Below are 23,352 nucleotides of genomic sequence, written 5' to 3'. Positions count from 1 at the left end.
TGGGGCCGACCCCGGGACATGAATTAAGAATAACTGCACAGAAATAGCCAATCTTCTTGCTGATGGTCTGGTTTGGTGTAGGTTGGACGGAGGCATCAGTATTAAACTTAGACATTTCATAAGCACCTAAAAACTCCTCGCAGCTGCTTTAATGTTATGTAAAAATACCAGTTGATGCTGGTTGAAAACGACTTTGTATAACAAAGTGTAAATATTACCTCAGGAGAATCTCGTGTGTCAGTGTTTTTTACGACAGATTAAATGTTCAGTATGTCTGAAGTGTGATTGGCTGCCAGGGAAATGACCTTGATGTCGCTTCATAAAGTCTTTTTGGCTGACCGCTGTCTCTGGGATGAGACCGCGCTCCCCTTAAACGCCCCCCACTTGCCTGCATGTCATGATCCAAAGTCAGTAATGGCACCTAATGAGAGGAACAGCTCAGCAGCACCGATGACCCCCCCCCCACCCCACCCCCCCGACTTTGAGGACTGGACAGAAGGAAGGGAATCTGTCTCTGGAGGGGAGTCCTTGTCTCAGAGAACACCCGTGGACGTGAGTGCTGCCCCCCCTGTTAGGTCCTTGCCCTGTGGCGTTTGAGAGGAGTTTTGAGTGTTTGGCAGGTTAAATTTAGCCTATTGATGTAAGCTGCATTCCATTGACAACAGACACAGGGACACACTCGCAGTCTGGCTTTAGTGTCCGGCAGTGTGAAGATCAGGGAAGATCAAACTACCGACTGCAGGTTGACCCCTGAGCCTCCGGGTCTCCTCTTCAAGGATACAGGTTGCAAAGCAGGGACACTGCAGGTACGGACGAGCCTCGTCAGGGTGTGTTCTGTGAATGTTTGCTTTACTTAAGTTATAGCTAAGTTAGGCAAGAACAAACGAGAAAGTGTGATGAAATAAACTGGCTGCATCTTTTTTTATTTTCTATAAATTACAGGAGTTATTTTCTTCTTATAGACAGATTATCAGATTTATTTTTTGTCTTTAGATTTTTAGCGCTTTGCTTTAGTTTGCATGGAAATCATTTTAAATTTGCCACAAATATCTGCAAAGTCAGCAAATGGTTATTTTAAAGAAGGATATTTAAAGGCGTAGCATCCAGCATCGTGTTCTGCTTTTATCAACAAAGCTAAATGTGTTTGTTGTCACTGTGTATGTAAAACAGTTATTCGGGACACTTTGTCTTTGTGCTGATGGACTCTCGTCGTGTCCAGCAGCAAATACAAACTTAGAACTCAATCTTCACCCTTGACCTTCACACGGATGATTTATCCTCTGACAGCATTAAAGGGAGGTGCTGCCAACGTTAGCTCAAAAATTGATCCGGCGACGAGGGCAGATTTAAGAAGAACTGCTGTGTCGTACCAGTGGAAGTACAGTGGGGCTTTAGGATTATGTAATCCATTGTAATTTGGTAAATGTAACCTCTGCGCAGATTACTGTAACATGACAAACACTGATATGTCCAAACATCTTCAGATACCAACGGATGACGACAGAGAATGAGAGACTTTACACACACACACACTAAGAACTGAGGGTGAGATTATGTAAGAGAAGAAATGAGCATCATTAAGCTGTTATCTACACAAGTATCATGTCTTATTGTTATTATTATTATTATCATTATCATTATCATTATTATTATTATCTCCTCATCACATCTCATTAGTGTCTATTTATATTGACGATAATACAACAGATTTAGAGGTTTTTGCTGTGACAGCTGATGAAAGACAACCTTAGACTTAATCTGTCACTGATGTTTGGGGTGGGGGTTGGGGGTGGGCACAGTTTTATGACTTGGGCAGAACAACTACATCCTGTGTCCTGTATGTGTTCCAGTACTCCTGAGTTGTGCCAACCTTGCCAAAGCCTCAATGTCACAGTTCTGTTCAATGCCAGCTGAGGAGAGGAAGAGGTGTGCAGCAGCTATTTGCCGAGAGGTCCACGGTACCGACGGTACGACGTTAGAGCGGACAAACAGAGAAATATCCACTCTGATCTGGGTTCAGAATGTCAGGGCTGCTCTCCAGCACCATAAATAAGCTAATGGGAGGATTTACTACCTATGGTGGCAAATCCTTTGTCGTTGTCCTTTTCAAAAGTCTATTTCTGGAGAGGGGAGGGAAGCTGAGGGCCAACTGTGTGGCTGTTTGTTATGTGAGGGTCCGTGACAGCTGGGGTACATTCCGTCGGTGGTGGAGGATGAGGAAGCATTGTGGACATCCAAAACTAACTCTCGAGTAAAACGATAACTCGTTTTCCATGACGGGGATTAAAAAGTGGAATAATATGAATTTTGTGACACCTTTGATGTCGTTCACGGACGTTCACTTAAATCTGTTCAGCTGACAAAATGATAGGAGGGACGTTTCTGGATGGATATTTATATTCTGCACCAGCTCTAAAACCAGGGCTGGATTAACCCGCTAGGGGGCCCCTGGTCTGCCTCACCCCTTACCACAGTTAGGTTGTGATAACTTGATAATACGCAGTTTGTTCAAGAATATGCAGCACATAAACAAAATATCACCCTGGGCGAAGTTAAAATGCCTCAGCGTTTCAGGAAATGTTGTGTTTTTGTTGCTCACTGCCAAACAAGTTTGCACTTAATCCAAGAACCCTGACTGTCACCCTGGAGCTTTCGGGCCCTCAGAGAGAGATGCCAACCTTTTCCCTTTGTTGGTAACACAATAACATCAGTGATAGATGAGACTTTGGTTACAAAGCGACTGATTGGCACAAGCATGTGTTTCAGTTTCTGTCACATCAACCAACTTTTCCTCCTCGTTTCTGCTGACAGGGGCCGTGATGGATCTGGGAAAGAAGCTCAGCACTCCCAAAGACATTATGTTGGAGGAGTTATCGCTGCTTTCCAACAGAGGGTCCCGGCTGTTCAAAATGCGCCAGAGGAGATCTGACAAATACACCTTTGAAAGTATCCAGAATGAGGCGAACGCACAGCTCAGTGTAAGTCAGCCGACGTGCCTTCAGTCACTTCCAGTGTTTGAGTACCAGGACCTGCTGAACGCCGGTGCATCGCGTCGACCGGCGCCATCTGGAGCTCTGGCATCGGGGGCGTCTGCATGGAAATTTGTAAAAGTGTCTGTCTGCTTCTCTTCAAACACATTTATCAGGAAGTATGCTCTCGAAAAAAAGTGTTACAACACATGGACGATAGCAGAGACATGTGCCTCGTGCCTTTTCCGTCTCCCAGCCAAATCCACTGAGGAGCTGCTGTCTCCTTATCAGTGCCTGCTCTGTGTGTGTGTGTGTGTGTGTGTGTGTGTGTGTGTGTGTGTGTGTGTGTGTGTGTGTGTGTGTGTGTAAACTTCATGTTCTGTCTCTCAGCTGAGAACCAAAACTCAACACATTCCTGCGTCTTTTTCTGTTTCGTAGAACGACATTTTAACGGAGAACACACACAGCGTGGAAATTAAAGTGGATCCACCAGCCAATGGAAATGCTGCTAATCAAGGACATCCAGGTAATTATGCTGGAGCATCAGTGTTTGCACCATCAGGCAGGATTTAAAGAGTAAAAATAACTGTGCTGCCTTATTGAAAATCGTCATTTCTTCTTCTTCGCTGTCACAGTGTTTGAGACGCAGCACACAGAGTGAATGAATGTGTCACTCTGTCATAACAATAACTGGTGTCACACAGCTCGTCTGGTTTTATGGCGACCAGTTTGAAGGCCCGACGCCGTGTGTGCATCCATGATGAATTCTGCAACTTGAGCAGCTTTAAATGCTTCATTTTATTCTATTTTCATAGCCAGCAGAGCCCTGTGCTTATTCTAAAAGGCTCCGGCAGGGCGTCATCCCGTGTCGACACTTTATATGATGAGTGCATACTTCAACTATGTGCTATTTTAAGGCCTCAGATCGCAGTGATGGACGTCTCCGTCTGTCTGTGGGAGTGTTCTCTAAGCTCCACCCATAATCCCATCCACTCTAAAACTTTGGCCTCCCGAAATAAAAAAATAAAGCAGGCTTAAGAAAACCGCTGAGCATTATCCCGGAACTGCAAACCAAACTGTCAGCACGCTCACAAAGTGACCCCTCGTGTTTGTTTGCTCCTTCAGACTCGACCGCCGAGATGGCCAAGTCCTACCACTCCCCCTGGGAGCAGGCGATCCTCAGCGACCCCGACCTCGCCGAAACCCTCAAACTGAGGATGCCGGCGCCAGACCCCCGGCCAGATCTTCCAGAGTACAAATGCTTTAACCGGTGAGGAAGCGGTGAGCGTGTTTCAGTGAATCAGTACGTCAAAGAGCGCCGTTCACACTCAGTGTCCGTTACAGGGTGGCCACTCCTTTTGGTGGCTTTGACAAAGCTCCCAGAGCGATCACGTTCAAGCTGCCTGAGGTGGACCTGAACCCGCCCACTTACCCAGAGCTGCAGGATCCGGGTTTAAAGCGGCCCACCTTCAACAGGACGGCCCAGGGGTGGATATCTGAGGGCACCCACCTGATCCTCCCCACCATCACCCTGGAACCCATCAAAGTCCCGGAGTCTGACGACCTGTAGACGCTCGCCTGAACCCAGTCTGCCAACGTGATGCTGGCCGTAGCAAACAGTCCATCAGCAGCACATCAGCAGTCATCAGTCAGAGTCCTAACCAATGTTTTTCTTCCCAGCGGACCCAGAGTGTCTCGTGACTGGTGTGTTCGGTGTTCACCTTCAGAAGCTGCAGAACATCATGTAAATAGCAAAGTGAACGAGCTGCACAGAAGAAGTCCAAGAGGTCCACTGAAGCCAAACTGTCACTTTTATAAATGCTCAAATGAATCGATGGATATGTGATGTAAATAAAGAAGGAAACGTATTTATTGACGTACACAACTGGAGCATGCAGCAGCTTATATTTGGTTACTATTGGTAAGCAAACTGTCAGTAATATAAAGAATTATATGACAGAAAGATAAGATGATGACACTCTTTGTTCTCCTTTATCATTGTGTAGAAAAATCTCATTCAAAGAAAATCCCCACAAACAAACATTAACGTTTCAGTGAATCTAAAATTTAACACTAAAAGATCAATAAATCGAGTTTCATTTACAGATCATAAAAACTGATTTATCTCTGACTGTTCACACTGCAGCTAACAGACGGTTCAGTCCCATCGAGGCGGAAGGACGACGGAGGAACCTGAACTTTGACCTACGGCAACACGAAAAGGCGACAAATGCAGAAAACCCAGAAAACAAACACACACAGATTAATGTAACACGGAAAAAGTCAAACTTGACTCGTTTTGAGTGGAATGAGATGAAAGAGAAACGTTTATTCTGTTTTGTTTGTGGTCACAGATCAGCTGTGAAGTACTACAGACATAATACTGCATATCAAGTATCTGTGAGTGGTATTTGGTTTTGAGCTCACTGATTCAACTCTAGTGCATTTTACCTCTAATACAGTTTAAGGTACTGCCTTCTTATACACACTCACACACACACTGTTTAACATCCACCTTCTGATTTACAAACTCGGCCTTTCAGACAGCTGAGAAACATCTGGAAGGATTGATTTCAAGACACAACATCATGATCTTTTCTCCCAAACCTCAGCCATCCAAAAATCTGCATGAAGAACCGTCTGTTGTGTAATTATTACAGGAGCTCTTCATCCTGGGTTCTTCTTTCTGTCCCACTGGTGAAGCCGAACAGAGGACAAACAGCCTGTAGATCATATAAAGGCCATAACGTAAGCTGGTGACAACAGAAATAACTGAACTAAACAACTATGTGAACTCTACCTGCCCTCATCCTCACCAACCCTGGTGGTAACTCGTGGATATTTATAGCTGCTGAAAGTCTATTAAAGTCCCTTTTGGAGAAACGGCTGAACTACAACAACCTGCAACCAAGAAAGAACAAAACAGACACGCACACGAAAGAAATCGACTCCAAAAATAACCCAAAGAAGAGAGTCTGACAGCTCGTCCGAGCACAGCGACGTTCACAGGGAGAGATGTGAAGAATTATTTTAGAAATAACACCAAAAGCCTTCATGTGTCTCAGGGGACGAGTCAGAGCTGCTGGAGCGGAGACAGGAAGGATTTATACACTCATCCAAACGCTAAACGTCGTCTTTATATACGGCCCAACATAGCAGGAGCTGCATGTGTGAACATAATGCTGTGAAACGCCCTGCAGCCTCTTTAACATCCCAACAGATTTTAATGTTGGACTCAGCAGCAGAGAGGACTAACAGCTCACCAAGAGTGAGTTCACACTGATTTCACAGGCTGCTCGGCGTGCTGTGTGACTCTCACACATCCTCACACATCCTCTGTCTGTCTCACACACACACACACACACACACACACACACACACACACACACACACACACACACACACACGTGCATGTGCAGCATTGTAAATATTGTGCCAGGATCCTACCGTATGTGCACACTACATTTAAAGAAAATGAGGAAAGCAGCAGCTGAAGAATGCTTGGCATGAGGGTGATAAGATAAGATAAGATAAGATAAGATAAGATAAGATAAGATAAGGAGAATAAAGGAGATGTAGAAAAAGAGCAAATAGACAATAAAATGAACCCAAAACGGGATCCGACACATTTAAGCTCTTTAAAAACCAGACGTGTGTGGACGTGAGGCGATGCAGGCGCTCAGCGCTGCGTCACTCTCCTCATCCTGGATTTATAAAATCAATGTGAGGACATAACTCAGATTTCTGGCTGTGCTGCATTAAGATATTTGCTCCAACATCACAGAAAACTTTGTTCTATTTTGGACACTCGGGACATGTGAGACAAAAAACAGAAACAGGAAGCGAGAGGCACCAATTGGAGGCTTGGTTTGTGCTGACTGAGGCTGTGCAGCCTCCTCGTCAGACCTGCTCGGCTCTGCAGGCTTTTCCCCTCCAGCTCCTCCATCTGCCCGATTTCTGTCCTGTTCGCAGCTCAGACACGAACGTCGATGCAGAATATTTGTTTTGCTGTGTGATGTAAATGAAAGCTCAGTGCTCCATGTTATTCACGCCGGTGTTAGAAATGATGAGAGAGGATGAGAGCATGACTCCCTCTGAATCCAGCGGGGTCAATGGCTTATTTACACATTTGGTATTTCACCAAATCCAAATTTAAACCGTATCTGCTCTGTTGTTTGACATTTGGGCTCAGGAAAACAAAAAGCAGGCAGGGTTCAGTCCCCACAGTGCTGCATGATTATGAAACCAGTGCAGTCATGTGATGTCTTCTCTCATCATCATCATGACAAGTTGGAAGTCTGACCTTCCGCCAGCACAGTTTGCCGTGCAGGCACTGAAGACTGCGCTCAGCAGCAGTGCACTTGAGGCTACGCTAGGGGCGGAGTTTGACCTCTCAAGTCTCAAAACATCACTAATCCGCGTCGGGCATTCTGGCACAGGCCACCGCTGGCCCCGTTTGTGCAGGAAAGAGACGAATTTTCAGCGAAATAACGCTGTCCCGTCCGGGCGTGTGTGGCATCCTGCAGAGGCTCGGGGCGGCCGCCTGCGTGCGTGTCGGCGGACCGGCAGAGTGCTGCACTATGACAGATAGAGCGTCCGGACGTGTCTGCAGTCATTTCTAGGCTGTTTGATCGGCCGGATTCGGGGAGAAGTGCTGGATCTGCGCGCTGACAGCTGGACCGCCTGCGCCTTCACCGGAGGCGAGCTTCTCTTTAAGGTGAGTCGCTCAGCGCTTGTTTTCGATGCCTGAACGCAAGTTGCGGCATATTTGCGCCGCCGCGGCCGCCTGAGCGCCGCGGAGGCTGCCGCAGCACCGGCGGCGTGTCTCCGCGGGGGGAGCGCGCTCGTCGCGGCTGTCGTCGCGTTTTTCAGCGCAGGGAAACACGGGGCGGTCATGAAATCCAGGTCTGTGCTGGTTTCTGGCTCCTGTTTGAACCCTGCTGCAGACACGGGCTCGTGCGGACCGTGCAGGCCCGTCCAGGCATCACATGGTGTCGGAGAGGCTGGTGCAGAAACCCATGTGGCCGCTGACACCAAATGAAGGCTTTAAATATGAATTCAGAAGACATTTTGTGACCTAAAACGACTTTGGAGTGAATTTAAAGGCCCGTTGAGTCATTCTGTGGATTTATTAATCACAGGTACATTTACTAATGAGCCTCTAACAAAATGAAATGTTCCACATCCCTGGAAAAGTTTGACATCCTGTTGAAAAGACATCGTTTTGTGTCTTTGTCATCTGATCATAATTGGACATATTGATTGACTCTGTGGACGTAAACATGGCAATGAGTGAACTGAGTGGGGGTCTAATGTGGGACCCTGGCAGGAGGATCAGCCTTCAGCTCTGCGTCCATTGTTCTGGTCCTGGACTGAGCCTCTGGGACCAAAGACAGCAGCTCAGAGCTGAGTGGGACAAATGAGACGAGCTGCTGCTCAGGCTGATGGTCAGAAACCTGTTTATGATGAAGACTCCAACCATGGTCCAGAGCAGAGAGACACATTATTCAGGAGAAGACCAATGTCTTCGAACTGATTGTCTTTTTGTCCACTGCCTTATGTCAACTTAACCCTGCACGCTGTGAATTTCACTGTATTATATTATTTTGTTTATTGCCTTATCGGTCTTTGTATATTGTTTATTTTCTGTATTTGCACATCTGAACTTTATTGTTCAGTCTCTTTTTTTTGTCTTTTTGTCCTCGTTGAGCTGTGTGTCCTCTTTTTAAAGCAGAATCTACATCTGTATTTTAATGTCTTTTCTGTAAACGGTGCATCAGCAATGAAGCGATGTGACGTAGAAATGGACTCAGATCTGTTGGCCTGCACGTCACGAGTTTGATCAGAGTTCAGTGTTTTCAGACTCTGAGTGGATCAGCTCGTCCTGTAAACTGTGTAAAAGCCTGAAACAGCTGAGATGTTGTTGAATGTTCTTGAATCAGCTGATTCAAAGTCCACATCTTTTCACATGTGTTTAGTTTGATGAGGAAAAGCTTTGCAGGTTTTGCGTTTGCATGTGTTTCTCAGAATGAATTATCTCCTGCTCGGTCGAGCTCGCCGCCCTGTGGAACATTTCGGGTTTACCTCTCGTCTTCCGTCCGTCCGTCCTCAGATCCGTCCAGTTGCTGTTCGATGTCCAGCAGCGCATGGCTGAGGCTGCCCTGCGGCTGATCCTGACCATGCCTTCGACCCACCGCTCCGGAGGCGCGTGGGGATGAAATGGACGGAGCCCATGGCCAGACCGACGCACCAGCTCCCACCTCCCAGCATGTCCAGCCGCAGCAAGTCTCCCCCCAACTCTGGAGAAGGTAGACGGCGTGATTCATGTGGCGCCAAACCAAATCAGTCATTTGGATTAGTGATGTAATGAGAGCAGGATGAACTCAGTTTTCATGCAGTGTTGTTCAGTACACCATGCAGTGATAATCACATTCTGAATCAGTATAGAAACGTAGATTTTAAATGAAAATGCAGTGAGATTTACAGGAGGGGGGACATCTTTCTGTTGAAATGACTGTGAAACATACTCTGATCTGTCGCTCTGAACGCTCGGGGTGTAAACTGCTTGCTGACACGCGGTCAGAACTGGAGGCTCTGTGTATCAGTTGCAGGCTCTAACTCCATGGCCTGGGTGAAGATGTTTAAGAAACCCGGAGGAGGCCTGAAGAAATCCTACCAGCCTGGAAGCATGCTGTCTCTGGCGCTCACCAAAGGCCTGCTGAACGAGCCCGGCCAAAACAGCTGCTTCCTGAACAGCGCCGTCCAGGTGAGAGCCGAAAAACACCAAATATGTCCCTGTGCTCGAACGAACAACAGTTCCCCTCCTCATTCTTTAACCGTAAAGCTGAGTAAAGACATTTCTGACCACTAGAGAGCAGAAATAGACCCTGATGTACCGCTGGGGATGAGGGCAGCAGCCCAAAGGCTCAACTAAGAAGATAAATCTCAGTGTAATGTCTGCTTTGTCCTGCCGTCAGACAGGCCTTCCTGGAAACTCTGCCGCCAGACTCCTTTAAGAAAACAGTCGTTTTAGCTCGCTGAACGCAGGAGCTGCTGCTCTGCCTGTCAGGGCGGCAGGAGGCCAGCAGCTCCTGAGTCCTGCGAGCTAAAACGACTGTTTTCTTAAAGGAGTCTGGTGCCTTCAGTGAGAGCGGCCTCAGTTCAAAGAGGCCGTCCGACAGGAAGGGACAGAGCTGTGCAGACGTTCTAAATACAGCATAATGGTGCTTTTTTTAGGTGGAGGAATGATCACGATGGTTGATTAAAAGATGTTTTCAGACTAATTTTGTCTTTTTAGAGCATGCCATGCGAGTTGCCGAGCTTATACGCAGATCTGATTGGCTGAGAGTCAGACGCTCACATGGACAAACCAAAAGAAAGCTGAAAATGAGAAAGAGCTGTGCAGAGTGTTCAGCAAAGCTTTAATTCAGTGTTAATGTCCAAACACTTGTTTCTTCGATGTGTCTCTTCATTTTAAAATCAGCGAAATGAAGCTGCTTCCCGTCCAGGTCGGCGTTTTTGGTGAATGTGCGTTGTTCGACCTTCGCAGGTGCTTTGGCAGCTCGACATTTTCAGGAGAAGTTTGAGGCAGCTCTCAGGTCACTTCTGTCTCGGCGATGGCTGCATTTTCTGCGCTTTGAAGGTTCGTGTGACACTTAAAGCTCGACCTGCCGACGCTTTCGGCAGCCGTGATGGTCACGTGTGATACAGTAACTGTCCGTCTGGTGACGAAGACCTCGTTGTTTTTCTTCCTCAGAGTATTTTCAGCCAGTTCCAGCAGAGCAGAGAGCGAGTGCTGCCCTCCGACAGCCTGCGAAACGCTCTGGCTGAAACCTTTAAGGACGAGCAGCGCTTCCAGCTCGGCCTCATGGACGATGCCGCCGAGTGCTTCGTACGTCCACACCGAACGTCCACAGTCTGTCCACAGCTATGATGGACTGTCCTGGCTTTGACACATCACCTGCTTTAAGCATCCTGTTAGGACTGAGTGGACTGATTTGTCTTTTGTCTCGTCCGGATCAGAAAAAACTTAATTTGTGCAGCTGTTCATGTTTTTTTATGTAACTCATGGTGCTTTATATATTTTAAATTCAAATGGAATATTTTTAGCTGTGGTGTGACGGCACAGACGTTAATGATTCATGAGAGAAATCTGTATTTTGCAGGTTTATTCTTCAGTTTTCTGCTCTTTGAATGTGTTTTCATGTATTCACTGTCGTCTGCGTCTGCTCTTGTTTGTCGTGCGTCAGGAAAACATCCTGGAGCGGATTCATCTGCACATCGTTTCAGACGCCGCGACCGACGCTTGTTCATCCAAGTCCTGCATCACCCACCAGAAGTTTGCAATGATGCTTTACGAGCAGGTAACTCCACCTGTGTGCTCAGCCATGCTGGAGACTGCAGCGCTGTTGTCCTCATGTGAAGTGTGTCAGAGCGATGACAGGAAAGAGTTGATGCGTGGACGCAGACGTCTGCACAGGAAACTAAATGCAGCTCTTCTTCTGCAGTTTGTGTGTCGCTGCTGCGGAGCGTCTTCGGACCCTCACCCGTTCACAGAGCTCGTACATTATGTCTCAACCACCGCTTTATGGTGAGTGCTTGATTTCCTGCCATGGCTTTAAAAACGGGATCCAAAAATCAGGCCAGAGTGCTAATCCTGATTTAAATGTCAAAGTATTAAATAAGGTTACTAGAAAATTATTTGATTGCAATGTTTTTCAATCTCCTTCCTGTCCTTTAGCAGCCGCAGCTCCAGTCTCTGAAATCTATAAATATTGATTTATTAACATTTTGTTTTCAGCGTTTCTGTCGAGCTACAAACCATACGAGCGCTCAGAGTCTGAAACGTGACGAAGGAAGCAGATCTTTTTGGTTCCTAATCAACAGAACAACATAAAAAAACGTGTCTGTGGTGAAAATGTCGAATCACACGTCACCATCAGTGACTGCTGGATCTTATGGATTTAATTCAGTTGCCTCCTAAACACCCAGTGGATCTTCATCATCATCAGTCTCCATTTAAACATCTTGATGATGCTGAATTCTTGTTCAGTCAAACTCTTCTCATGATTTGAAGATAAACTCTGAGCCCTCGTTTCTGTCCACGCGTGCTCGCTTCACTTCTGTGGATAATCTGCACACTGTGAAAAGTAGCAGGAACACCTTCATTCGTTTTTACGCACAGCTCTGCGCTTTGAACTGAGCTGAATGTTAGAAATATTGTTAAATGTTGAATTTGTACCAAATCTACATATTAAATAACATTAGTAAAAAGGGTTTGATGTGAACTCAGAGGCCTGTGACATCAGGTTTACCTGCAGGATAAACTGAGCTCAATACGACAACACAAATCTTGATTGTCACTGTCAGTAATATATTAATTTAACTGTATGTTTATTATTGAGATTTTACTTGTTTTCAGTTAATATGAAAAATAGAAACTCGTCACTTCAATGTAATCCAGTACAAAACCACCACAACCACCACCTTTTTCATAAACATATAATGGAATTGGGGTTGGGTTGCATTAAATTGAGCAGCTGTTCATCCTGATTTAAAACATTTCGTATTGATGAAACAGTTCATGTCTGCGATCACGTTCTGCATCAAACGCACAAGGCTGTGCTGATGGAATACGTCGTGAAATAGAGAATAAGAGTCCAACCCTCTGCGATGCTCACGGCCTGTGTTTGACTCTCAGCCAACAGGTCGATCGCATGCTGGGGAAGAACGAGCGGCTCAGGTCGGACATGTTTGGAGAACTGCTGCAGGCGGCAAACAACACAGGTGACCTCCGGAGCTGCCCGGTACGTCATTTACCGTCACTGTCCGCTTCAATGTGAGGTTTTTTCTCAAAAATGAGACGTTTCTGGCTCAGTTCTCTCCTCCATCCTGCCGTTTTGTCCGAACATCAGTGACTTCAGCCTGATTCTGATTGGCTACGCTCAGATTTGAATGAATAATTCAGCTGAACGGTCGGTTTTTCCCGTGAAACGGACAGAAAGCGGACTCCCGCTCTGTGCTGTGACTCTGCCTGAAGGAGACGGTGGCAGACTAGTGTGAGGATATAAATAGCAGTGAGGGCATGTCCACTGTTGTCCCCTCATCTGGATTTGCTGGTACTGTCTTCCTCTTCGGTGTGCTTCGCTTTGGTAAAGCTGAGAGCTCCGTTCCCTTCGCCGGGCTCCAGGATGTGCAGATCATACACGCCGCCCGGCTCCTCTGCACCTGTGCTCATTAAGATGGGACGAAACGTGACGGCAGAGCTTTCTGCTCTGTATTTATTTCTCAGACTGAAAAGAAAAGATTTTGTCTCTTTGTACTCAGCAGGGAGTCCGGCCGGTGTTTAGTCGACCATAGCAGAGGAAAAATTACCCAACGCCACCAAAACGCACCTTCCAGCAGCAACACAGTCGTGTTTTTAACACATTTATCAAGTTAAATACGAAACACATTCAGATTTTTATCATGTGGGGTTTACTGTTTGTAAAGCTCATTGTAATATTGGAAAAGGCTGCATGAATAAACTTTATTAACATTATTATAGCTAACAAACGCATCAGAGTTTGACGGGTTTTCATCCAGTTGTTTACTGAGAGAGAAATGCTAAGCTAGCTGCTCATTGAAGTGTCTCCTGTTCTGTTACTGCACATGTCAAACACAGACGCTCAGTTTGCAGATAAAACTCTCTCTGAGTTGTTGTAAAGTTCTGAAATCCTCATTTGTTCCTAAAATACACACGCAGTCCCTTAAAAAACAAAACAGCAGAAGCTAACGTCATGCAGTCTAACGTCATGCTGTCTAACGTCATGCAGTCTGACGATCGTCATGGAGCTTCATGTTTTGCAGAGCGACTGTGGTCAGAGTATCAAGATCCGCCGAGTCCTCATGAACTGTCCGGAGATCGTCACCATCGGCTTCGTTTGGGACGCTGAGCAGTCTGACCTCACGGACGATGTCATTCGCTCTCTCGGCCCACGCCTGAACCTCTGTGGGGTAAGAGCTGCGGCGAGCCTCGCAAACACAAACGTGTTTTCGCCTTTCTGTAGAGACGACCGGAGCGTTACAATGAGACGCCCTGACGCTCACTGAGCGCTGCAGCACGGCGCCAAACATCCTCTTGTCCCAGCCTTTCTGCCGTGTGGCTGGCATCACATTCAGATTCACGGGTAGATCTTATTTTGGTAGGATTTAGCTTCTGCCAAAGAGCAACATGTGCAGATCAAACTCGTCTCGCTTTGCTCTCTTCCAGCTTTTCAACCGTGTCACTGATGAAAACGCCAAACGCAGCGAGCTGCATCTGGTGGGGATGATCTGCTTTTCCAGTAAACATTACTCGGCCTTCGCCTATCACACCAAATCTTCAAAATGGATGTTTTTCGATGATGCTACTGTAAAGGAGGTTAGGATCTCTGACATTAATCCGCCTGATCCCTGCTCCAAGTCTGCTACCTGCTTCTGTGCTTCATGCTCTCACGTCGCTCTTTGCTTTCTGCAGATCGGATCCAAATGGAAAGATGTTGCCTCCAAATGCATCAGGGGACATTTTCAGCCTCTTCTCTTGTTTTACACCAATCCTGAAGGATCTCCAGTGTCCAATGAGGACGCACCGAGACAAACCACCATGTGTCCTCGGTACAAAGCCCAGGTGAACGGTGACGCGGCAGGTAAGGCGACCTGCCAGTGTGCGTGTGTGTGTGTGTGTCATGCCTTCAGAAGACGAGCAGAAACTGTGTGATCATCAGTCACATCGTATTTTTACCTCATGTTTGTTTGCTCATTTATTTTGGAGGTAATGCCCGTTTTCATTAAAGCTTTTGTCAGGTGCAAAAGTCTCGTGTCTCCACCTGCAGACACACGTTACCTCAGTAATCGAGCAGCGAGTATTAAACCTGCAGTGAGCCGAGTGGAAGCAGCAGCCTTCAGCTGAACGTGCTCAGAAACCACACACGGGATTATGATGATGACCTGATCCAGGTTACCTCAAATGACCAACAAAATAGTTATCATGCAGCTGCTGAAAACATTTGAGGTGCATCGAACGTGTGCTTTACTTCACTGTCTCAGTATTTGAAACACTCGAGTAAACTTCAGCACAAACAGGATCAGACTTTGTGACTGTAACGCAAACTGTGTCAAAAGTGGGACTTAAAATCAGGACAGTCTTTGTTTAATGGACACAATGTGTTCATGTGAAAGCGTTGAAGTTAGTCTTGTACGCACGAGTCACATGGGCCAACTGACTGAAGGATGTATGAGCAGAGGGAGAAGAGAAACACCAGCAGAGTGCAGTGATGTTCAGATCCTTTCCACCTTCATTCAGTCTGCTCAGGTACAAACTGATAAACTGCTTATTGTGAATCTGATGCAGCGACACGTTTCCCAGGCTGGGAAAGATGCTCCAAAAACACCTGTTTGGATCATTCCACAGGTAAACAGGCTCATTGGTAACAGGTGAGAGGATCATGATTGGGTATGAAAGGGGCATCCTGGAAAGACTCAGTCGATCACAGAGGATGGAGCGAGGGTCACCACTTTGTCAACACATGACTGGATGAAGGATGTCAGTTTGTCTGTAGGTGGCTGCGTTCAGCGTCCGGACCTTGTTTTTTGGGTTGCGTGCGGTGAGTTCAGGTGTGGAGGTTAGTTGACAGCAGAACTGAAGACGATGTTTCAGGAAGCTGCAGCGTCGTGTGTTTGCTAATAACGATCAGTCACGATGGGATCAGATCAGTTTCAGTCTGTCGAACATTTAATTTCCTTCAACAGTGACTGGAAGTATCACTGAAATAAACCCTGAACAATGACATTACGTCCAGCAGCAGCGATTCCTCTCTGCGAATTACAGTTGTGGTGTGCGTTGGGATTGCGAGAGCGCCGTTAAACCGCCGGCACAAAGATTGTCCTGCCCTGTGTGCTGGCTTGAACTTGACGTGAGGATGATGCCTCTGTTGCACGCAGATTACCACCCACGCCTCCCTCCCTAATCCCTGCTCCTGTGGCCAAGCGCTCTCATGCTCCTGCTCCACAGTTCTCACTCCTCCCCTCGACATTTCCGACGTTTGCCTCCATTAATTTATCTGCCTGGGTTTTTTTTGGCCGTGGCGCCTCGCCTGCTCTGATGGACTGTTTTGCTTTAGACTGGCGCTCAGACACTTTGTCTGGCATGAGACTGGACTCTTGTTTTTGTGAAAATATGTGTAAGTAATTGATTTTTTTTCATTTATCATATGTACTCTGTGCATTACTTCCTGGTATCTGTTTTGTTTACTGGCTTGCAGTACTTAGTGGTACAAAGACAGCTGCCCTGCAGTGTGATACTGCGTTACTAAGCCCGACAGTCTCGGTCTAACTGATGAAGTGTGCGTTAGTTAATTACTTGGCAGTTGTGTAAGGTGCTTTTCTTCTAAATCTAGTATCTGTTTCAGTGGAACTACTTAAATGTCAGCATTAGGCTACATGAACAGATATGGAAACCCATAATACTCCAGCTCACTGACGCCGCTCTGACATCCAGCATGCGGCGGGTTCCTGTGTTTTACTGCAGACCTTCACAGAAACACTGAACACCTTCCTGAAGTCTGATGCTAACTGAATAAAACAGAGCTGAGAGGTGGATGTGGGCGACGGTGCAGCTGTTGGCTGATTGTGTGGATTTGCAGGCAGATGTCGGCGGTTCGCGGCGGCTCTGGTTCTCACAGTGACCTGCTTGCTTCAGAGGCAAAGAAACACAGCGCGGGGCTGGCAAACGTGGCAGCTGTAGTTTATTTTAACATTGCTGATGACGTGCTGGCTTCAGCTCATTGGTCAGATTTCTTTTTGTTTAGTTTGGTCTCCTGTTCTGTTGGCAGCAGAGTCAGAAATGACCCGCCTGGGCAGCTTTCATTGTCAGAGAGCTGAAAAAAGCTCTGGTCTACAACACGGCGTGACTCTGTGAGCGATGCAGGACTATCACACACGCTCTAACAGCTCAGGTCGACCTCGTTTGAATGACAGGCTGCACCTGCTGAAATGTCCTGACGCAACCGTCACGTCACACCCGAACTGTCTGTCCATACCCACTAAAGGCAGAATAACAATTATCTACTGTTAGCCTCACTGATGGCAGCAGTCAGAGGAGCTTAAAGGAGAGCCAGACAATAAATCACGAGTTTAAAGAGCAATTTTCTACATTGCAGAGCAGCCACTCATCTGCCATTTCAATATCTGTGTTCCTCAGTGAAACTTCCCCTTGGCAGCCCCAACAAGTTCCAGGAGCCTTTCATGGAGAACCTGCAGAGGCCGAGCGAAGCGTCCAAAAAGGATCGAGGGCATCGGAAAACGGACCCATCACAACACAAAGGTAGAGCACCGTGTCTGCGTCGCAGCCACAAACCAAGCCCTGATAACACAGAGACCTGCAGGGAAGGCCGGTGGAGGAAACCTCTGTGTGTCATGTTTAAGTGGTTCTGCTGACGATCCGTGTTCTCTCTCTGCAGAGATGACTCATGCAAGATCTTCATCTCCAGAGAACGGGCTGAGGCCTCCCGCAGACCAGAAGTCAAAGACTTATCCACGCACCGACAGGTCGTCAGCCCACTCCAGCAGAGGGTCTCAGGAGCCACGTGGACAGTCCTTTGGTACGCAGGGTGGGGGGCACAGCCGGAGGAACAACATGTCCCCCACTCGCTACGACCCGGAGAGCTGCCAGGAGCAGTGGGAAAAGGGCGGGGGCGAAGGGAGCCGCAATAAAGCCAAGTCCACCTGGAGACCCATTCGGGAGGTGTTAAACGTGGACACAGTGCTGAACGAACTGGAGCAGCGCCGTCAACAGCAACACGACAGCCCGCGACACAGCAAGCCGTCATTCCAGGAGAGAGCGCACGGCGAGCAAAGTCGGGAGCGCGAATACTTACGAACCAGAGAAGAACGCAAGCAGAAGTGCTTGATGACGATTTACGAGGACGAGCAGAGACACGAGACGGAGAGCCACAGCTCCGTGGAGTCTGAGAGCAGGGCCAATCAGCAGAGGGGCGGCAGGCTCAAGGGAGGCCCCAAGACGCTGCTGCGCAGCGACACCTGGACCATTCAGAGGACGGAGTCCGGCTACGAGAGCAGCGACAGACTCAGCAGTGGCTCCACCAATCCAGACTCACCGGGCGTCGACGGCTTCGCTGTTAAAGACCAGAGGTCGACCCCCGAGGCTCAGCTGCAGAGGTAAGACACAACTCCACGGTCCATGGTCCAGTTTTTCTGAACTTCACATGAAATACGGAAGCATACACCAATAATCCATCGATGTCAGAGGTGTTACTGCTTATTAAATCAGGACGTATTAGTAGCTTCTTACAGCTGTAAATCGTCATTAATGCACAACATTAATTTAAATGTGACTGAAAGAAGACGGAAGCCAGCAGCTGCTGCTCGCATGAAGGGTTTCTACACACCCTCGTATATTTATCAGATTCAGATATCAAATTCAACCAAAGTCTTTCAAACCATCAAACTTTTAACAGCAAATGGCACAAATCAGATTTATTTTTCCCATGATGCTTTGCTTTGTTTACCCAGTGCGTCAAAAGAACATCAACGTCAGTTTGATTGTTTGTTTGTTTGTTTGAAAACAAGCTTGGACTCACTGTGGTCTTTTATTTTCAGTCAGCTGCACCAAAAAGGAGGCGAAGCCAAATCAAGCATCTCGTCTTCGCCACCACACAACGGTAAGTTTCAACATTTTAAAGTTTCTGCTGGAAAAGAATGAAATAAATGTTGGTGGAATAATCTGAAAGAGCTGTTTGATTTATGAGTCTTTATAGTGTAAGAAGTTTAGTGCATTTCACGTATAAAAACCTGACGCAACAAGTCCACATCAAGGCCACTTCAGACACACAAAACACCTCACAGCTGATCTGAGACTCCAGGGAAAAGATTTACAGAGAAGAAGAAGAAGAATGTGGTCCCCCAGAGGATCGGATGTGTAGATATGTACACTGTCGAGTGTTGATCTCATCTTTAAGAGCAGAAGAGATTTTTACCTTTTGCTTCATGTAAGGTGCTGTCAGAGGGCCGACCTTTCCAAAGGATGACGCCTTTCTTTCTTTCTTTCTTTCTTTCTTTCTTTCTTTCTTTCTTTCTTTCTTTCTTTCTTTCTTTCTTTCTTTCTTTCTGTTTGTCTTTCTGTATTTCTGTCAGTGTAACTGTTGTGTAAACGGTGTGGGAGTGGTCTCTGATAACGTGGGTGTAATTGAAGATTGATTAGTGACTGATTGGTGCGTTTCTGAGCTCGGGCTGGTTTCTTTAACCTCTTCACCCGGTCAACCACGCACAGACATTAATCTGACGATAATCCCACAAAGCTCATTGGGAAAGCACAGCTGGACACGGCTGCTGGCATTGTCATGAATATCTGTGTTTCACGCAGGACTTCGGCTCTTTATGGAGGCTTCGTGCGCCTCTGCTCAGTGTTTCCACCCGACAGTGAAGCTCGTATCCTTGCATGGACCTCTGCAGGGCGGAAAGAAAGAATGACACATCTATTTTTAAGAGGGAAGGAATTCAGCAGCAGGCTGCCTCTTGTGGAGGAAACGTGCAGACTGGCTCATCCAGCTGTGAGGCCGTCCAGTGAGACGAGCGCTCTGCTGCCCCCTGCTGTCCTGAGGACATGAGCTTCAGTCACCCGCACATGATTCTGTCTGCGCTTCGTCTCGACTTTTCATTGATTTGGCTTTGTCGTACGCGTGTTCATCCGTACCTGGTTCATAATTACAGAAGAAGATTAGAGGCTAAGTGGAAAAAAAGTCTTGAGCTCCGAAGTTAATCTCAGAATTCAGAGAAAAATAAATCTGAATTATGAGATTAAAGTCTAAAACCTGCGATTCAGCAGAATTCTGACTTGATTCTCAGGATTCTGCTTTCAGCTCACGAACCTCAGCGCTCTAATCGTCTTCCTGCTTCCACTTCTTTTGATGCCAAATGTTTTCTTGTTTGTCGTATTCTTGATTTTTATCTTCTGACATCGTTTAGAAGATTTCCAGGTTCTAATTTTATCAGAAGATAAAAATCTGTGACCTTTTGACTGCTGTTTGTATTTTTAGGTTTTCCTTTTTTTTTTGCAGCGCATCGTTTCCGTCTCTATCTTTTCATCATCTTTGTTTTATGTTTTATAGGTAAACATCAACCCAAACCTCAGGGAAAGAACCATGACCAAGTTTCACATTCACATCTAAAGTGCAGTCCAAGTTCGAGGTAGAGGCCTAAACTGGAAATCACCTGTAACTTGTTCTAATTTGTACATATAAGGACTCATAAATGGGATTCCCGTCATACTTAATGATGTTGTCCACGTTCTCTGTAACGCTTCTGTCTTGTAGACGGAAATCAAAGTACAGCTCGTCTAGTAGCTCCAGAAAAGCAGAGAGGGACGGCGCCGGCTCAGACAGCAGGCAGGGCGAGCAGCCGGAGCTCTCGACCTGCAGAGGGCTCGGTGGAGAAGGTTCAGCTCTGAGGCTCATCACCAAAACCAGCAGCTCAGAGTGGAACAGCTCCGACGACCTCGCTCTGTCTGAGCCCGAAGAAAGAGAAAACGCCTACCGCTCCAGCAGCAGCGATGCCGCCGCCTCAGAGGCCCCGTGTCCTCACGTGACCGCGCCGTACCACCCTCCAGGCGCCGTGACCGCAGAGCCACCGCAACCCAACAGCCAGCGTCAGCCGGGCGCGGCGGGGTCGCCCCACCTTCGACCCGCCCAGCGGATCCCCCCGCACCAGGGCGAAACGAGCCACGCCACGTTCCGTCCGAGGATGCTTCAAGAACCCTTTCCGTCAAGTCCTCGTCTTTCGTCCGCATCCTACGTCAGTCCTCACAGGAAGCCGGACATGTCGGGCCTCAGAACCTTCTCAGACGCGAGCTCCAAGTCGGGTTCCGACCCAGAGAGAAGCACGCCGTCGTCGTGCGACAGCGAGGAAAGACTGAGCGGATGCAGAGTGGAACAGGCAGCTCAAGAGGTTTCCCTGACGACGTACTTCAACGTGGACAACTGCATGACGGAAACGTACCGTCTCAAGTACCACAACCAGAGGCCTCTCGTCCTCTCTGCCACGGCGCCGCGGGCCGTGGTGGTGACTGAGCGCAGAGACGCCAGCCACATAAACCCCACCGACACATACTCACAAGACGTGCCAAAAGCCAGACCTGAAACAAGTAAGCCCCCCCCAGCACGCCCACACACCGGCACGGAGGGCTGAGCGTAGACGGCAGCGCTGCAGGTGCTTCAGCCGAGCTCCGCCTCAGCGCAGTGAAGCTCGCTGAGCTGTCGGGAGTCAATGCGCTGCTAAACAGAAGCCATTATGTCAGCACATAGATCAACAACAGTAGAAAAGTACACATTCAGACAGACAACATGACAGTATCACTGTGTTTTCTTTGATGTCGTGTAAATGTAAACACAAAAAACATCATTAAAACGAGATTTTTCTATTTGTTTCTTTGCAGGCCATAATAGCAATAAACCCACTGCAAAATGGAACCCAGTGACAGCCAAAGGACTGGATGAGCGAGGGTTTTTATGAGTGCCGCTCGGTGACGTTTGTTTACATGGACGACAGCAGAGTTCTGACTGGATGCCAAAGAGTTTACAGAATGAAGCCTGTCCTGAAGCCTGATTTCTCCGACTGAGCGGAATATATTTATGCAAGCTCGTCACTTAAGTAAAAGCTTTTTCTAAACGCTGTCTCGTGCTGTTTGACGGATTAGAAACCATCACACCGACTGTCCCGTCTTCCGCCGTCCCGCAGTGTTGCTGCAAACAGATTTGGTTTTCTCCAAAATCTGGACTGTTTTCAGTTTGCACAAAGAGTTTTATTATTCTTTTTATCACCTTATGTCAAGTTTTTTTTTTTCTTTTTAATCCGCAGTCGTTCTGCTGAAGTGTCACAGGAGTTAGAACATGCTGAAAGGAGAAGGCAGGAAGTTGAGACGAGCCACAGTCAGACTGGTCCCACTGTGGTCTGTGCAGGAACTACGAAGACAAAAGCAGGACAGAACGCAGGCCGCTGACATGAAGGGATGAATTAAAGGTACCTTATGAGATCATGATGTCACACCGAAATAAACCACTGAAGGTACTTCCTGTCAGAGGAGTAACACCCGGCAGCTCACTGACTTTATGCACATTGAGGGCTTTAGGTCACCAGGGAGCAGGTGTTGCAACACTTCCGTATATTCAGTTACTGATTTCTTTCTCATTTTTCACTTATTTTACGACATTTATGTGACTGAACGGCTGAGGCCCCTGTCCCCCCTGCTGGCCCCCTCGCTGGCTGTACAAACCTGTTGATAAAGATTTGTGTTAATCCACAAAAAACCACTTGATTTTCACAGAGAATCAGAGTTCATGCGGTGTGGGTGTGCGTGCCCGCTCTGGTCAGGTGTTGTGGGCGGGGGCATGTTGTCGGGGGGGGGGGGGCCTCAGCCCGTTCAGAGGGTCGTTTTATGCTGTTCGACCGCGTCGCCTCGTGTGTTCCACCTTGGATCGTGCTGGTTCTTGTAATCCTTTTTTGTAATTCACAGTGATGTCAAATTGTATTTTTTCAGTCTTCCTTTTAAAGTAGACAGATTTCAACAGGTCTGTATTTGCAGGTATTTTCATAACGATGCCAATATAATGAATATAATTAATGCCTATCTGATACTGACCGTACAACAATTATTCTTGTTCATAGGACTGATGTTCTGAAACCTGCATGTGGCCTTTACAAAGTCTTACTAGCTGTGTGTGCAGCATCAGCATGAGCATGATGATACTGGACCGTGAGTCCAAAAACAGAAACTCTATTGGATTTTACCTAAATGTCATAAATCAGTTCATTAAATAGCCGTTTGTATCTACAGTTGATTTGGAAACTTTTTTAACACGTGAATGTTGACGTACTTTTCATGATGCATCCAGTGTAAATATCGACAAACGATGCAAACGAAAACAGCCGACTGTCCGAGACAGACTATGCATTCACTAAAATTACTTTCTGATCACTTTAAAAGCAGACTTTGGTGTTTTTAAGGTTTCTATTCTGTTCGTCCGACATTCCCGAGGGCGCCTGAAAGCCACAGCGTCCACGTCGTTTTTCTTTTGTGCTCACTAGAAGCCGAGTCTGCTCCTGAACGTCCTGCCGCTCGTACGTGTCCTCCGCCTCGGTCACCTTCGTCCGGACTTTTCAGCGCACACGTTTAGCCACTGAGTTCGTGCGTTTGTGCGTGTGTTGTGTTTAGAGGTTCATGTAATCGCACCTAAACCCGTAACTCGAGCATCTGCTTGCATCTGTCATGGTTTATTTATTGACACTGTTTGAAGTGAAGAAGAGGAAGGCGTGCAGTGAAACTGAGCGATGAAGAAGTTCTTTAATGAGCAGT

The 23,352-nt window shown here is 47.1% G+C and overlaps 2 protein-coding genes across 2 annotated transcripts; both read left to right on the top strand.

The window, feature by feature from the left end:
- Window positions 1–714: 714 nt before the first annotated feature.
- On the top strand, window positions 715–4,539 carry myoz2b (myozenin 2b). Its single transcript, XM_070985536.1, has 5 exons — window positions 715–806; window positions 2,812–2,978; window positions 3,408–3,495; window positions 4,095–4,239; window positions 4,314–4,539. Exons 2-5 carry the CDS (start codon window positions 2,820–2,822, stop codon window positions 4,537–4,539), a joined length of 618 nt encoding a protein of 205 aa, XP_070841637.1. The 5' UTR covers window positions 715–806; window positions 2,812–2,819.
- Window positions 4,540–9,089: 4,550 nt separating this feature from the next.
- On the top strand, window positions 9,090–23,100 carry usp53b (ubiquitin specific peptidase 53b). Its single transcript, XM_070988426.1, has 16 exons — window positions 9,090–9,277; window positions 9,575–9,735; window positions 10,519–10,611; window positions 10,726–10,860; window positions 11,219–11,332; window positions 11,477–11,559; window positions 12,670–12,775; window positions 13,818–13,964; window positions 14,221–14,370; window positions 14,467–14,635; window positions 17,188–17,310; window positions 17,447–18,164; window positions 18,606–18,667; window positions 20,114–20,192; window positions 20,318–21,144; window positions 21,436–23,100. Exons 1-16 carry the CDS (start codon window positions 9,184–9,186, stop codon window positions 21,510–21,512), a joined length of 3,138 nt encoding a protein of 1,045 aa, XP_070844527.1. The 5' UTR covers window positions 9,090–9,183; the 3' UTR covers window positions 21,513–23,100.
- Window positions 23,101–23,352: the final 252 nt, after the last annotated feature.

Source organism: Chaetodon trifascialis, chromosome 2 (genome assembly GCF_039877785.1).
Source record: "Chaetodon trifascialis isolate fChaTrf1 chromosome 2, fChaTrf1.hap1, whole genome shotgun sequence".
NCBI lineage: Eukaryota > Metazoa > Chordata > Actinopteri > Chaetodontiformes > Chaetodontidae > Chaetodon > Chaetodon trifascialis.
Note: the sequence above shows the minus strand (reverse complement) of the source record. Positions and strands in the feature narration are given on the sequence as shown.